We start from the raw sequence: 16452 nt of genomic DNA on the forward strand, positions 1-16452 counted from the left end.
GAGAAAATTAATAAAGCCAAAGCACAAAGGGATCTGGGAGTGCTAGTCGAGGATTCTCTAAAGGTAAACATGCAGGTTGAGTCTGTGATTAAGAAAGCGAATGCAATGTTGTCTCTTATCTCAAGAGGGTTGGAATATAAAAGCAGAGATGTACTACTAAGACTTTATAAAGCTCTGGTTAGGCCCCATTTGGAGTACTGTGTCCAGTTTTGGTCCCCACACCTCAGGAAGGACATATTGGCACTGGAACGTGTCCAGCGGAGATTCACACGGATGATCCCTGGAATGACAGGTCTAGCATATGAGGAATGGCTGAGGATACTGGGATTGTATTCATTGGAGTTTAGAAGATTAAGGGGAGACTTAATAGAGACGTACAAAATAATACATGGCTTTGAAAAGGTGGATGCTAGGAAATTGTTTCTGTTAGGCGAGGAGACTAGGACCCGTGGACACAGCCTTAGAATTAGAGGGGGTCATTTCAGAACAGAAATGCGGAGACATTTCTTCAGCCAGAGAGTGGTGGGCCTGTGGAATTCATTGCCACGGAGTGCAGTGGAAGCCGGGACGCTAAATGTCTTCAAGACCGAGATTGATAGGTTCTTGTTGTCTAGAGGAATTAAGGGCTACAGGGAGAATGCTGGTAAGTGGAGCTGAAATGCGCATCAGCCATGATTGAATGGCGGAGTGGACTCGATGGGCCGAATGGCCTTACTTCCACTCCTATGTCTTATGGTCTTATGGTCTTATGGTCTTAAGGTGTACCCTGGAATTCTGTGGGAAGCTAGGGGAGGGATTGCTGGGCCTCATACTGAGATATTTGTATCATCAATAGTCACAGGTGCAGTGCCCAAAGACTGGAGGTTGGCTAACGTAGTGCCACTGTTTAAAAAAGATGGTAAGGACAAGCCAGGGAACTATAGACCAGTGAGCACAACGTTGGTGATGGGCAAGTTGTTGGGGGGAGTCCTGAGGGACAGGAAGCACATGTGTTTGGAAAGGCAAGGACTGATTAAAGATAGTCAACATGGCTTTATGCATGGGAAATCATGTCTCACAAACGTGATTGAGTTTTTTGAGGAAGTAACAAGGAAAATTGATGTGGGCAGAGTAGTAGATGGGATCTATATGGACTTCAGTAAAGTGTTCAACAAGGTTCCCCATGGGAGATTGGTGAGCAAGGTCAGATCTCATGGAATGCAGGGAGAACTCGCCATTTGGAAACAGAACTGGCTCAACGATAGAAGACAGAGGGTGGTGGTGGAGAGTTGTTTTTCAGACTGGAGGCCTGTGACCAGTGGAGTGCCACAAGGATCGGTGCTGGGTCCACTACTTTTCATCACTTATGTCAATGATTTGGATGTGAGCATAAGAGGTATAAGTTAGTAAGTTTGCAGATGACACCAAACTTGGAGGTGTAGTGGACACCGAAGAAGGTTACCATAGATTACAACAAGATCTAGATCAGATGGGCCAATGGGTTGAGAAGTGGCAGATGGAGTTTAATTCAGATATATGCGAGGTGCTGCATTTTGGGAAAGCAAATCATAGCAGGACTTATACACTAAATGGTAAGGTCTTAGGGAGTGTTGCCAAAGAGGCCTTGGAGTGCAGATTCATAGCTTCTTGAAAGTAGAGTCACAGGTAGATGTGATAGTGAAGAAGGCATTTGGTATGCTTTCCTTTATTGGTCAGAGAATTGAGTACAGTAGTTGGGAGGTCATGTTGCGGCTGTACAGGAAATTGATTCGGCCACTGTTGGAGTATTGCATGCAATTCTGGTGTCCTTCATATCGGAAAGATGTTGTGAAACTTGAAAGGGGTCAGAAAAGATTTATAGGGATGTTGCCAGGGTTGGAGGCTTTGAGCTATAGGGAGTGCTTGAATAGGCTGGGGCTGTTTTCCCTGGAGGCTGAGGGGACCTTATTAGGGTTTATAAAATCATGAGGGGCATAGATAGGAAAAATAGACAAAGTATTTACCCTGGGGTGGGGGAGTCCAGAACTAGAGGGCATGGATTTAGGGCGAGAGGGAAAAGATATAAAAGAGACCTGATAGGCAACTTTTTCACTCAGAGGGTGGGATGTGTACGGAATGAGCTGCCAGAGGAACTGGTGGAGGCTGGTACAATTGCAACATTTAAGAGGTATTTGGATGGGTATATGAATAGGAAGGGTTTGGAGGGATATGGGCCGGGTGCTGGCAGGTGGGACTAGATTGGGTTGAGATATCTGGTCGGCCTGGACAAGTTGGACTGAAGGGTCTATTTTGTGCTGTACATCTCTATGATTCTATGACTCTATGTTGTCGCCTGCTGTTACCTTGCTAAGGGTGACAGCTGGCATGTGAGAAAGTCAAGATTGGAATTCAGGGCGATTGGGTTGAACTGAAGCAATGAGCACTTTTCAGTGCAGATTAAATGAGGATCGAATACCTCTCGTCACCTTAAGAGGAACATATCTTTGTCTTCGAATGAAGCCAACAGCTAACAGACCAGATTCCTCATAGTCAGTTTTAACATTGCATTTACAAATACCACAGTTTCTAATGGAGCATAATGGGTCATTAAGTGGCAGAACGCAGGTTCCCTGTTTCCCACTCCTGATAGGACTTTGAAAATGTCAAACTCTCTGAGAAACTCTTGGGTCTTGAGAAACACTCTGAGACACTGAATATCAAACTGTGCCTGCACTGGTATTTGAAAATCTGCCACACTTAAAACTTGGACTGGTCCGTCGAGCTGTACAAGTCAGACAATCATAACTGTCAGTGAGGACAAGGGACGTAAGACTGATTATATTCTGCACATCATTAAATCAGAAAAAAAGGTTATGCTGAGTTAATATTCTTCAAAAAAGTCAAATGCAATTGATTGCAGTAGTAGTAATAGATAAATTGTTTTCAAAAGTAGTATTTAAATGAATGAAATATTGATGGAAAATTCAATCCTTTGAGCAAAGGCATGACTTAACAGTGATTTTGATCGCTGGTTTTGGTCCATATTAATTTCATTTTTCTAAGACATTGTCCTTTTGCAGGTATGGGAGGAATGAATCCACGGGACACTATGGAAAGCATGTTGATTGGATTTGAAAATCATTTGTCACAAAATAGGCCATCCAGTATTAAGCTTGTTTACATCGTTGTCTTCCAAACTGACATGTATGATATTTTTTCTGACGTCTTGCTACAAATATCGCGACAGGTAGGTGGAGGTTTAATATCTAGTCTAACCCTTTGCAGCATTATGATCAAATCCAAAAGAGGAGCTTTGATTATGGAGGGTGTGGAATTTTCACATTTCCTTCCTGCCCCTACTTGGCAAGGATACCTACCCCAGCCCAATGAGGTTATTTGGACTCAATGTGGTATTTTAAACTAAGGCTTGCGTTGGTGAGCTCTGATAGATTCTTCACCAAGCAAAGCTTAGGGACCAAGATACAGGACCAGAAGAGGCCACGGAAAGGTGGATTTTTAATAGTAATTTCAATTTCATATTAGGTAATGAGGGTTAGAAGCGTTCCTTTACAGGCCCAGGACCCTCATCTTCCTCTGACCTTTTCCTCTGGCATTTACTTTCCCTCAGCCCCATCATTCCTGATAAAGGGTTTTGCCCAAAACGTCGATTTTCCTACTCCTTGGATGCTGCCTGACCTGCTGTGCTTTTCCAGCACCACTATAATCTAGACCCTTTACTTTCCCTCAGCCAGTTTCCCTTCTCTAGCACAAATTTCTTATATTATGGGCCATCCCAGGGACTCTAGTGACAGCAGTGTGCCTGATTTAATCTCCATAGTAATCAGGAAGTAAGGAAGTTACTGAGGCCAGATCATTAAAATCAACTACTTCCCGACAGCCCTATCTTTGCCATTTGAGAGTTAAAACCCATCCTTGGGCTCTGTATGCTAAACTCTGTTGGTCAGAAAGAAGCACAATGGAAAGAAAGAAAATAATTCTAACATTTTTAATGCTCACCAATTTTTTATTTCAGAAATTCAACTCTGTAGAAGTAACCATTGGCAAAGTAAAATTGGTAGCTGCTCAAGGTGACATCACAGCAGAACAGACTGATGCAATTGTGAACTGTACAAATGTCAACCTTAACCGAAACAAGGGTGAGTGCCAATGTTTGTTCACACATCTTTTTTATTGACAACTGCTAGTTGCATTATTGATTACCCGTTACCATACTATAACATCTCAAGGTGCTTCATATATAAAAAAATACAATACATAAGATTATCTCAGATCCAGGTCAAATCATCTCAGTTCCTCAGGATAGCATCTTAGGCCCTACCATCTTTAGTTGCTTCAGTAATGTCCCTTCACTCTATAATAAGGTCAGAAGTGAGGATGTTTATTGATGATTGCATGATATTCAGTACCATTCATGACTCCTCAGATCCTGAAGTAGTCCATATGCAGCAAGACTTGGACAACATCCAAGTTTGGGATGATTAGTGGCAAGTGACATTTGCGCCAGACAAGTACCAGGCAATGGCCATTTCACAGGTGTGAAGCTGGAAAAGCACAGAAGGCCAGACAGCATCCGAAGGGCCGAAACCCTTTGTCTGTCCTGACAACTTTGACTTTCCTGCCCCTCGGATGCTGTCTAACCTGTTGTCCTTTTCCAGCTTCACATTTATTGACTCTGGCTTTCAGCATCTGCAGTCCTTACTGTCTCCAATAGCCATTTCTATCTCCAGTGAGAAAAAAAAATCTAACCCTCATCTTTTGTTGACAATCAATGGCATTAAAAAGCACTGAATCCCACTATCAATATTCTGGGGTTAGGGGTGGGGTTTGAAGGGGGTTTGGGGTGGGCTACCATTGACCAGAAACTGAACTGGACTAACCATACAAATACTGCAGAAACAAGAGCAGGTCAGAGGCTAGGGATGTTGTGACAGGTAACTCATCTCCTGTTTCCCCAGTGTCTGTCAGTAAGGCACAAGTCATGAGAATAAAGACATATTCCACAATTGCCTGGTTGAGTGCAACTCGAATGTTGAGAATATGGTGCTAACAATTTCTACATTGTAGGTTTGTTTTAAAATCTATCTGATCAGAGATGCTATACACTCCCCTGGAGTAGGTGGGATTTAAACATAGACTCCAATCATTGCATGACAAGAACCCCTCAAAAAGTTAGTTGCTTTTTTTGATCCCCCTTAATTTCTAATCAATCTGTTCAGAGGTGTTATCTCACACTCCTGGAAGACGTGAGACTTGAACCCAGACCACCTGGTTTAGAGGAAGGGACACTACCACTGTGCCACAAGAGTCCATACCGTTAGCTCTACTTATTTTTGAATCAATCTGAGTTATTACACACCTCTGGAACAGGTGGGGTCTTGAACCCAGACCTTCACAGCCCAGAGATAGAGATATACAACTGTGTCACAAGAGCCCAATCAATTAGTTGTATCAATAGAGGGGAAGGATGTGTAGCTGGAGGGCATTGATTGGGTGATTGAAGCACTGAGTGTCATGGCGTAAGCCAAGCTATGAGATGCATACCTATAATAATTCATACTGTGAATAGATTTACAGCAAATAAAGATTTTACCTCTTCCTTCACTGACTGTTTATCAGGTGTATAGAGCAGATGTTGTACCTGCAAATCACATCTCCCATTTCTGTTGTCTTTTGGTCTTTCTGTTCTTTTGCAAGGAAGGTGAAGTAAAAGAATATTCTGGGTTAAGCTCCATCTCACCTTCGACACATGCTTTATTATAAGGGCAGACCATCCACGAACATCTCACCTTCACAACTCAACCTTCACTTGTGACATGGTAATCCTCAGGTTAAACCACCACCAGTCGTCTCTCCCTCTCCATCCAATGCAAGAGCAGCCCTATGGTCCTCTGGCAACTTTTTATTATAGTGGCAACTGCACTTGCTTTTCCATGTTATCTCTTTTTCTCTAGAAGTCAGGTATCTTAAAATATTTGGTTCCCATCCTTGATCAGGAAATGTTGCTAGATTGAAACCATTTATCTCTATGTTTTGTATCATTACTTGTTGCTATTGTTGATGTCTGCTTCTTGTTACGAATGCTTTATATGTTCTGATAAAGCACTTCTAATTTTAGTTTTTTCCTCTATTTCCCTGATGTGGCCCTAGTCATTAATACATTTCAGGCATAAACTCCTTAACATTTTCCAAATCACTACACTGCAAGTTTGACTTTTTAGACTTATGAAATGATCCCTATTTGAATGCACCCCTTATTAACTTAAAACCTTCTGTTCCCCCAATGTTATGTGATTTTCCAGTACATTAGTCCTAACCAAGTTTAAGTTGAATCCATCTCAATCAAACAACTTACTGTTTCTGCTACACTGGTGATTGCCCCAGGGTATTGACATTGTAAATCTGATTAAGCTGGTATACATATATATCTTTAGTATAAAAGTTGAGCTCTTTGATAGATTGGAATAGCGTTTTACTGTCAATAACTAACTTTTCTACCTTACAGGGGTTTGTGGTGCTATCTTAAAAGCAGCCGGACAGTCAGTAGTGGATGAATGTAGCCAACTAGGTGAGTAACTGTAAGGCATCTTTCTCTTCGGTCTGACAGAATGCAAACTCAGAATGAAGTTAGGTTTTTTGAAAGGGTAATGGGTCTTTCAGTCACTTGTCAGAAGATAAGTTAATACCAGCCTCAAAGTTCAGCAAGTACAAAAAGATGTTTTAAAATGAATTTAATTCAGCTGTAATAGTAACACAGAAACATTAAAAACCAGGGCAGGAGTAGGCCATTTGGCCCATCGAGCCTGTTCCAACATTCTGCATGATTGTGTCTGATCCTTTACCTCGATGCCATACTCCCATTCTCTTCCCATATCCCTTGAAATCTTTAGCTTCTAGAAAATTATCAGTTTCTTTCTTAAATAAATTCAGTAACTTCACCTTCACATCTTCTGTGATAGAACATTCCATAGGTTTGCCATTACTTGAGTGAAGAAATTTCTGCCCACCTCAGTTCAAAATGGCCTGATAATATCTTGTCACCCTTGTTCCACCACCTCAGTATCCCAGTATATCCTGGGATATCCTAGTAGTGGTGAGTACTTCTGGCAAGTGGTAGGGTCAGGCAAACATTGGATGAGAGAGGCCCTATAGGAGCAGGACAGGTATCTCATGAGCAAAGTTTGGGATGATCCTGTGAAATAACTTGTTTGTGCTCATAGAGAAGAACGCTTAGACAAAATATATGACAATTAAGCCTGTTTACTACACTAATGATGATGAAATAGCAAAGGATATAGATAAAAGAGTTCTGAAAGTTGAGGATAGCAATCTAGAAACCCAAACTATGGAACACAAGTTCAAATAAAACCACAGCTGCTGGTGGAATTTCAATCCAATTCATAAATAAATCTGGAGTTAAAAGCTAGCCTTAGTAATGGTGACTGTGAATTACCATCAATCTCATACAAAAATCTGGTTCACCAATGTCCTTTAAGGAACCTAATCAGCCACCCATACCTGGATTGATCTATGTGAGACTCCAGATCTACAATGATATGGTTGACTCTTAACTCCCTCTGAAAAGAACATACCAAACTATTTACATCAAGGGCAACTAGAGATGGATAAAAAATACTGGCCTTGCAACAATGCCCACCATTTCATAAAAGAAAAAAAGGTAATAAAGTTTGCAGATTACACCAAAATTGGAGATATAGTGGACAGTGAAGAAAGTTATCCTCAGGGTACAACAGGACTTTGATCAGACGGATGAATAAGCCGAAGAGTGGCAGATGGAGTTTAACTTAGATAAATGTGAGATGCTGCATTTTGGAAAGGCAAATTAGGGCAGGACTTATACACTTAAATAGTAAGGTCCTGGGGAGTGTTGCTGAACAAAGAGATCTTGGAGTGCAGGTTCATAGTTCCTTGAAAATGGAGTCGCAGGTAGTGGGATAGTGAAGAAGGCGCTTGGTACACTTGCTTTTGTTGGTCAATGTGCTAAGCATAGGTGTTCAGAGGTCATTTCTTTTAATAGTTTAGATTACTTATAGTGCGTAAACAGGCCCTTCGGCCCAACAAGTCCATGCTGACCCTCCCAGACCCATTCCACTACATTTAGCCCTGCACCTAACTCTACGGGCAATTTAGCATGGCCAATTCACCTAACCTGCACAGCTTTGGACTGTAGGAGGAAACCGTAGCACCCAGAGGAAACCCACACAGTCACGGGGAGAATATACAAACTCCGCACAGACAGTTGCCTAAGGCAGGAATTGAACCCGGGTCCCTGGCACTGTGAGACAGCAGTGCTGACCACTGAGCCACCATGCCGCCCTTGTTGCGGCTGTACAGGACATTGGTCAAGCCTTTTTTGAATCCTGCATGCAGTTTTCATCACCCTGTTAAAGGAAGAATGTTGTGAAACCTGAAAGGGCACAGAAAAGATTTAAAAGGCTGTTGCACGAGTTAGAGGGTTAGGGCTGTAGGGAGAGGCAGAAAATGCTGGGACTATTATTCCTGGAGCATTGGAGATTGAGGATTGACCTTCCAGATGTTTATGAAATCATGAGGGGCATGGATAGGGTGAGTAGCCAAAGTCTTTTCCCTGGGGTGGGGGGACTCCAAAACTAGAGGGCATAGGTTTAAGTGAGAGGGGAAAGATTTAATAGGGACCTAAGGGGCAGCTTTTTCATGCTGAGTGTAGTGTGTGTATGGAATGAGCTGCCAGAAGAGGCGGTAGAGGCTGGTACAATTACATTTCAAAGGCATCTGGATGGATGCATGAATAGGAAGGGTTTAGAGGGATATCGGCCAAATGCTGGCAAATGGGACTAAATAAAGTTAGGACATCTGGTTGGCATGGAAGAGTTGGACTGAAGCGTCTGTTTCTGTGCTGTCCATCTCTACGACTCTAAATAAGAAAGGAAACATCTTCAAACAAAGGAATAGCAGCAAGTGGAGAAATCAACATGATAAGTCAGAGGAACTCAAGATCAATCTGCACACCTGTTGTGGGCGTACAACAACATAATGTTAGCTTGGGCTAAAGCACAAGAATTACATTCAAGGGTTGGAGTCACAAGGCTAATTTCAAATGTCAGACATGGAACTGGGACACTTTGGAAGGAGACACAGAAATACGAGTGGGCCATTCAGCCCCTCGGCTCCAGCATCCATTGTGATTGTGGCTGATCTGTGGCCTCACTCTATTGACGCGCCTTTGCCCGATATCCCTTAAAAGCTTTGCCTAACAAAAATGTATTTAAATTTAACAACTGATCTAGCTTCAATTGCCATTTATGGAAGAGTTCCAAACCTCCACTATCTCTTCCTCATATCTCTTCTGAAGTGTCTGGCCCTATTTCAGGCTATGGCCCCTAGCTGTAGAATTTCCAACCAGTGGAAATAGTTTCTCTTTATCCACCCTGTCTTTTCCTGTTTACGTTGTAGAGGTGTTGCTATAGTGGATGGACATTTGGAAATACAAGTTCTGGAACACTACTTAAAATAAATGTGCAAGAATAAGACAAGGCGGGGCAGTTTCAAACTGTTCTGAGGCAAATTTGGAACTGATATCAAAAAGTTCTCCTTTACACAAATAGTGATCAATGGAAAAGGATTCCAGATAAAGTAGTGAAGGCAATAAGTGTCACATGAACACCAACGAGCCACGAAACAACACGACCAGCTATCCTTAGTAGCCACACACACAGATGACAAGCAACATGAGTTCGACTGGGACAACACTACTATTATAGGACAAGCCAAACAGAGAACAGCCAGGGAATTCCTAGAGGCATGGCACTCATCCACAGATTCAATCAATAAGCACATCGACCTGGACCCAATATACTGGCCACTGCAGCGGCAGCTGGAACTGACAACCAGAAGCAACAGATTCAAACCACTACAAATGCCGAAGGAAAGATCACAGAAGCACTTTACAGGAGGCTCCCAAGCACTGAGGATGTCACCTAGACAGGGGACGAAACGTCTGTGACACAAATTCCCAGCTCAGCGAACAGAACCACAACAACGAGCACCCAAGCTACAAATCTTCTCACAGACTTTGAAGTGTCACTCTATTTATGAAATAATTGCAAGTTGGAATAGGGAAGCTTTGGAGTCTATAGAATCCCTAACTACTGTATGGAAGCAAGTCACTAGCTCATCAATCTCACACCAGCCCTCCAAAGAGCATCCTACCCCCTACCTTATAACATTGCATTTCCCATGGCAAATCTACCCAGTCTGCACACCTTTGAATTGTCAGAGGAAACCCACACAGATGCAGGGAAAATGTTCAAACTCTATGCAGATAGTTACCCATGGGTAGAATTGAGTCCAGATACCAGGCAACTATAAGGCAGCAGTGCTAACCACTGAGCCACCATGCTGCCTACTGGTTATTCCAGTTAGATGAGTTTTAGAGGATCAGAGTAGCCATTCTTACCTGTGGCAAATTTGAAAGATTCTGGATATCACATCCTTTTAGGAAAAGTGTCAATTAGCTTTTGAATTTATAGCGTGAGGTTAATTGTATGCCACTAACTGGTTATTAAATTATTGACAGTGGTAACAGCTTTCATTTCAAATAATGTTTTTCCTGCTGTAGGTGTCCAAAATGAAGACACTGTTGTAAGCACAAAAGCAGGAAACCTTCAAGTGAAGTATATCGTACATTTGGCAGGCTGGCTTAAAGCACAAAATACAAAAGGATCTTTAGTAAAAATTCTGAAGGAATGCGAAAACCTAAAAATAGGTTCAGTGTCCTTCCCAGCATTGGGCACAGGTAGGTTTTGGAACAATATGTATGTGTTATTTCAATACCTTTACTTTCGTATGTTACAGAAAGCATGCAGGATAAGATGATCCAGTAACTTCAGGGTGATACTGTTGCAGACCCCAATATAAAATATGAGCTTGAAACAATTCAATGAGAAGTACAAGAAAGCTTCCTGCTGATGGTGTGTTTATATTTCTTAGCTAGAAATTTCAACATGTCATTTATAAGACACCCCTTCCCATATTGTTCTTGCATATAACCAAATGACAGTTGACAGTTCCCAGGGAAACATCTATGAGAGCTAGATTCAGCCTTTATGAAAATTCTGTTTTCTCTATAAAAAAAGATAATGACACATTCTGAAATTATACTTCAAAATGAGCCAATTGCTGGTTCAAGCAAGACATTCCTTCTACACAGCTTCCCTGGTTGCAATTTGCGTCACATATTACCTCTTGCACTTTCAGTGGTTAGATAGGTTTATTGGGCATCATAAGATTGCAGGGATATGTACAATGATGACAGGGTTTCACACCTCATAGATAGGTCTGTAGTTAGTACCTTTTAAAGCTAAACACTCCAAGACATGTGTGCACCTCTCAGTGCTAGCTTCCTTTGTCCTCATAATGCAACCACTGCTGGTGTGCATTCTACAATGGTGTCCCATGCTTGATTCCTCGTTCAAGATTGGTCCTATTCTCCCAATATTCCTTCAAGGTCCATTCTGTTCTGAGCTGCCTGGACCTTAGGTACGCTTTCCTTTTCCAATTTGCTAGTTGCACAATTTCTCCTGTCATCCATGGTTCACGAATCTTGCCTTTCTTATCCCTTGTTTTCAAAAGGATATGCCTATCCTGCACTATCTTAAACCTATCTTTGAAAGCATCCCACATATCAGATGTGGACTTTTCTTCAAATAGCTGTGTCCAATCCACATTTCCCAGCTCCTGCCTAATTTTGATATAATTAGCCTTGGCCCCAAGTTTTGTACTTGTCCCTTAGGACCACTCTCATCTTTGTCTATGAATATTCTAAAACTTACAGAATTGTGGTCACTATTCCCGAAGAAATCCCCCACTGCAACTTCTACCACCTGGCCTGGCTCATTTCCCAACACCAGGTCCAATATGATCTCTTCCCTTGCCAGACTATTGATATACCGCTCGGGCGGCATGGTGGCACAGTGATTAGCACTGCGGCCTCACAGCGCCAGAGACTGGGGTTCAATTCCCGCCTCAGGTGACTGTCTGTGTGGAGTTTGCACATTCTTCCCGTGTCTGTGTGGGTTTCCTCTGGGTGCTCCAGTTTCCTCCCACAGTCCAAAAATGTGTAGGTTAGGTGAATTGGCCATGCTAAATTGCTGTAGTGTTAGGTGCAGGGGTAATTGTAGGGGAATGCGTCTGGGTGGGTGCGCTTCAGCGGGTCGGTGTGGACTTGTTGGGCTGAAGGGCCTGTTTCCACACTGTAAGTAATCTAATCTAATCTAAAAAACTTTCCTGGATGCTCCTTACAAATTCTGACCCATCCAGACTTCTGACACTAAGTGTATCCCAGTCAATGTTGGTAAAATTAAAATCTCCCATCACCACCACCCTGTTGCCTCTACATCTTTCCATAATCTGTTTACCTATTTGTTCTTCTACCTCACACTCACTGTTGGGGGGCCTGTAATACAGCCCCAACAATGTAACTGCACCCTTCTTTCTCAGCTCCACCCATAATGTCTCACTGCTCAAGCCCTCCATAGTGTCCTCCTTTAGCACAGCCGTGATATCATCCCTGACCAGCAATGCAACTCCTCCCTTCCTTTTACTTCCCTCCCTGTCCTGTCTAAAGCATCTATATCCTGGAATATTTAGTTGCCAATCATGCCCTTCCGTCAACCCTTCTGTCTCTGTGATCACAATAACGTCATACACCCAGGCACCAATCCAAGCCCTAAGTTCACGTGCCTTGCCCACTATACTCCTTGCATTAAAGTATATGCGCTTCAGACTGCCAGTTCTTTTGCGTTCATCTGCTCTCTGCCTACTCTTCCCTTTGGTAATGCTAACCTTGTGATTCTTACAGTCTCCAGTTTCCACCTCACTGCCTAGTAGTCTTCTCTTCTGTTTACCAGTCCCCTGCCACATTCGTTTAAAACCTCCCCAACAGCAGTAGCAAAAACCCCCAAGAACGTTAGTTCCGGTCTGGTTCAGGTGTAGACCATCCAATTTGTAATAGTCCCACCTTCCCCAGAACTGGTCCCAATGTCCCACAAATCCAAACCCCTCCCTCCTACACCATTTCTCAAGCCACATGTTCATCCTGCTTATTCTTTCATTTCTACCCTGACTAGCATGTGACACTGGTATCAATCCTGAGATCAATACCTTTGAGGTTCTACTCTTTAACTTCTCTCCTAGCTCCCTGAATTCTGATTTCAGGACCTCATCTCATTTTTTACTTACATCATATGCACCACAACAACTGGCTGTTCACCCTCCCCTTTTAGAATGCTCTGCAGCCGATCGGTGACATCCCTGACCTGAGCACCTGGGAGGCAACATACCATCTGGGAGTCGCGTTTTCGGCCACAGAACTGCCTATCTACTCTCCTCACAATAGAATCCCCTATGACTATAGCCCTACGAGTCTTTTTCACACCCTTCAGAACAGAAGTGCCCGCCACGGTGCCATGATGCTGGCACCTGCTGCCCTCCCCTGGTGAGCCATGTCCCCCAACAGCATCCAAAACAGTATTCCTGTTTTGGAGGGAGATGACCGTCGGGGACACCTGCACTGCCTTCCTGCTCTTTCTCTGCCTTTTAGTCACCCATTCACTATCTCCCTCAGCAATTCTAACCAGCAATTCTAACTAAACGTGCTATCTACGGCTTCCTCAGCATCAGTCCACTGCTCCACAGTGAGTCTGTCGGCAGCTCCAGAGCCGTCATGCGGTCAAACAAGAACACACTTCTTGCAAGTGTAAGAGTGAGGAATGTCAGCCACGTCCCTGAGCTCCCACATCAGGCAAGAGGCACATGCCACGGGACTGAGGTCCCCTGTCATTGTAAGCCTTAGCTTTATATCAACTAACTAAAACCAAACAATGCACTTAAATATATGAAAGAAAAGAAAGAGAAAAAAAAAATAAACCTTACCTTACAGAGTCCTTTCTCTTCTGGTTAGAGGAAGGTGGGCGGGAGGGAGATACTACACGTGTAGTATCTCGGGTTTAGCCACTGCCCAAACTTACACTAAATCCTTACCTTCCCGGCAACCTCCTTGTCTCCAACGTCACCTCCACTCTGTCTCCCGCTGCTCCAGGAAAAAAATTGTGGCAAGTCCAATTGAGTTTCTGATCATTGGTAACCTCAAAGATGTTGACAGTGGGGTTTCATGTGTTAGTAACACCATTGCATTTCAAGGGCTGGGGGTTAAATCGTCTCTTATTGGAGATGGTCATAGTCTGGCATTTGTGTGGCGTGAAGCCTGGGTATTGTGCAGATCTTGTTACATTTGGACCTGGACTGCTCCAGTATGAAGAGTCACAAATGGTGCTGAACATTGTACAGTCATTGGCGAACATCCCCACTTCTGACATTATGGTAGAGGAAAGGTCATTAATGAAGCAGTTGAAGATAATTGGACCTAGTTGCTACCCTGAGAAATTCCTGCAGAAATGTCCTAGAACTGAAATGATTGACCTTCAACAACCACCACTATCTTCCTTTGAGCCAGGCATGGCTCCAACGAGAGAGTTTTCCCCCTATTTCCCATTGATTCCAGATTTGCCAGGGTTCCTTGATGCCACACCTGGTCGAATGCAGCCACCATGTCAAGGGCTGTAACTCTCACCTCACCTCTGGAATTCAGCTCTTTTCTCCATATCTGAACCAAGGTTGTAATGGGGTTAGGAGCCAAGTGGCCCTGCCAGAACCCAAACTGGGCAAAACTGAGCAGGTTATTGCTGAGCAGGTGCTGCTTGATAGTACTGTTGATGACCCTTTCCATCACTTACTGACGATTGAGCAAAGATTGATTAGACGGTAATCGGTTGGGATGGATAGGTCCTGCTTTTTGTGTATAGGGCATACCTGGACAATTTTCTACATTGTCAGGTAGATGCCAGCATTGTAACAGATGAGCCAAACAACTGCACGACTTGGACAGATTTTACAGAATAACATCAATCAACCAATATCCAGGTCTTTTCTATCACGGGTCCATCAACTACTCATTTCATTGCAGCAAAGAAGATGAAGAAAATATTAGATAGACATGTAAAAAATGATGGAGGATTTGGATCAACTAACAAGGAGAAAAAATATTTCTTCTAATTGACAAGTTGGTATCTAGAGGGCATTTATTTAATATTGGCACCAAAGAAAGGTAGTCCAAGGTTATTCCCAACTGGTGGAAAACCAATGGTGATTCAGTGGGGGAGACCTGACTGAGTTAAATGCCTCTCAGGCTGTTAATTGGCCACAGCTGACCTCCCCTGGGCTTTTGGGCAGTGGCAGAACAAGTCAGGAGTGTGATGGAATACCCCCCACTTCTTGGATGAGTGCAGCTCCAACAACACCCAAGAAGTGATCAATCTTGATCAATCGAAGAGAAAGTAGCCCACTTGACTGGAACCACATTGACAAGTATCCAATCCCTCCACCACTGATGCTCCATAGCAACAATGTATACTATCTACAAGACGCACTGCAGAAATTATCCAAGGCTCCTTCGACAGTAAGTTCAAAAACCATTTGGAAGGAAAAGCAGATACATGGGAACACCACAACCTGCAAGTTCCTCTCCAAGCGATTCAGCCCCCTGCCTTGAAGATACGTTGCCATTCCTTCAGCGTCATTAATTCCATCCCCATCTAGGAATGGGTAATAAATCCTGGCCCAGCCAGTGATGCCAATGTCCCGTGAATGAATTTAAAAAAGATGATGGCTCCCTCTGGAGGAGGAAAAGGGGAACAGTTCCAGTAATAATTGAAAATAAGTGTAATCAGTGTAATTGAAACAATTGATAGCAAAGCATCAGATAAAGAACTAATGGGCAATAAATGCTGGCATAGTCAGTCATGCCCACATCCTGTGAATCAAGATATGCACATGGATGATTTTGGGATAGTTTAGGGGGATGAGCTGAGAATAGTTCACAGGTTGGCACAACATTGAGGGCTGAAGGCCCTGTTCTGCACTGAATTGTTCTATGTTTTAAGATGTTAATAGATTTTTTTATAACCTTACGACTTGTCTATTGTTGAACTTCCCGACTGCAATCTATTTAACCAGACAAACCTCTGCCTTTATGCACAGGTGAAGCAAAACTGAATCCTCAAGATATTGCCAATGCACTGCTGGATGCAATAAGTGATTATGTGGTGGACTTTGTTCAACCTTCACTCTCTTTGATAAGGATTGTATTGTTCAATTCATTCATGCTGGAATCATTTCGCCGATGTATAGAGAAGCGTTTCAAACATTCCCAGTCCACTGGTAAGGAACTATTCATAACTTGATAAACCTCCAGGTGCTTTCCATGATCTTCAAATCCAGTTCAGTCATTGCACATGTTTTGCACTGTTAATGTCAGTTCTGAGTTCAAATAGACTCCATTTTCTCTGGAGTTGAGGTGTTATACTAAAATATTGTAAATCTTATTGTAAGTGCTCATGAAGGGGGCAGTTGAAATCTATA

At 42.9% G+C, this 16452-nt stretch overlaps 1 protein-coding gene across 3 annotated transcripts in view; it reads left to right on the top strand.

Moving 5' to 3' along the window:
* The window catches only part of LOC140482385 (protein mono-ADP-ribosyltransferase PARP14-like), a 79893-nt gene that overhangs the window by 42894 nt on the left and 20547 nt on the right, over positions 1-16452 (top strand). For all 3 annotated transcript variants that reach the window (XM_072579789.1, XM_072579790.1, XM_072579791.1), the window contains 5 exons: positions 3039-3205; positions 3992-4115; positions 6482-6544; positions 10595-10771; positions 16072-16251. In XM_072579789.1, coding sequence (XP_072435890.1) covers positions 3039-3205; positions 3992-4115; positions 6482-6544; positions 10595-10771; positions 16072-16251 — 711 coding nt within the window. The remainder of the gene's footprint in view (positions 1-3038; positions 3206-3991; positions 4116-6481; positions 6545-10594; positions 10772-16071; positions 16252-16452) is intronic.

Source organism: Chiloscyllium punctatum, chromosome 10, assembly GCF_047496795.1.
Source record: "Chiloscyllium punctatum isolate Juve2018m chromosome 10, sChiPun1.3, whole genome shotgun sequence".
In the NCBI taxonomy this organism is placed as follows: domain Eukaryota; kingdom Metazoa; phylum Chordata; class Chondrichthyes; order Orectolobiformes; family Hemiscylliidae; genus Chiloscyllium; species Chiloscyllium punctatum.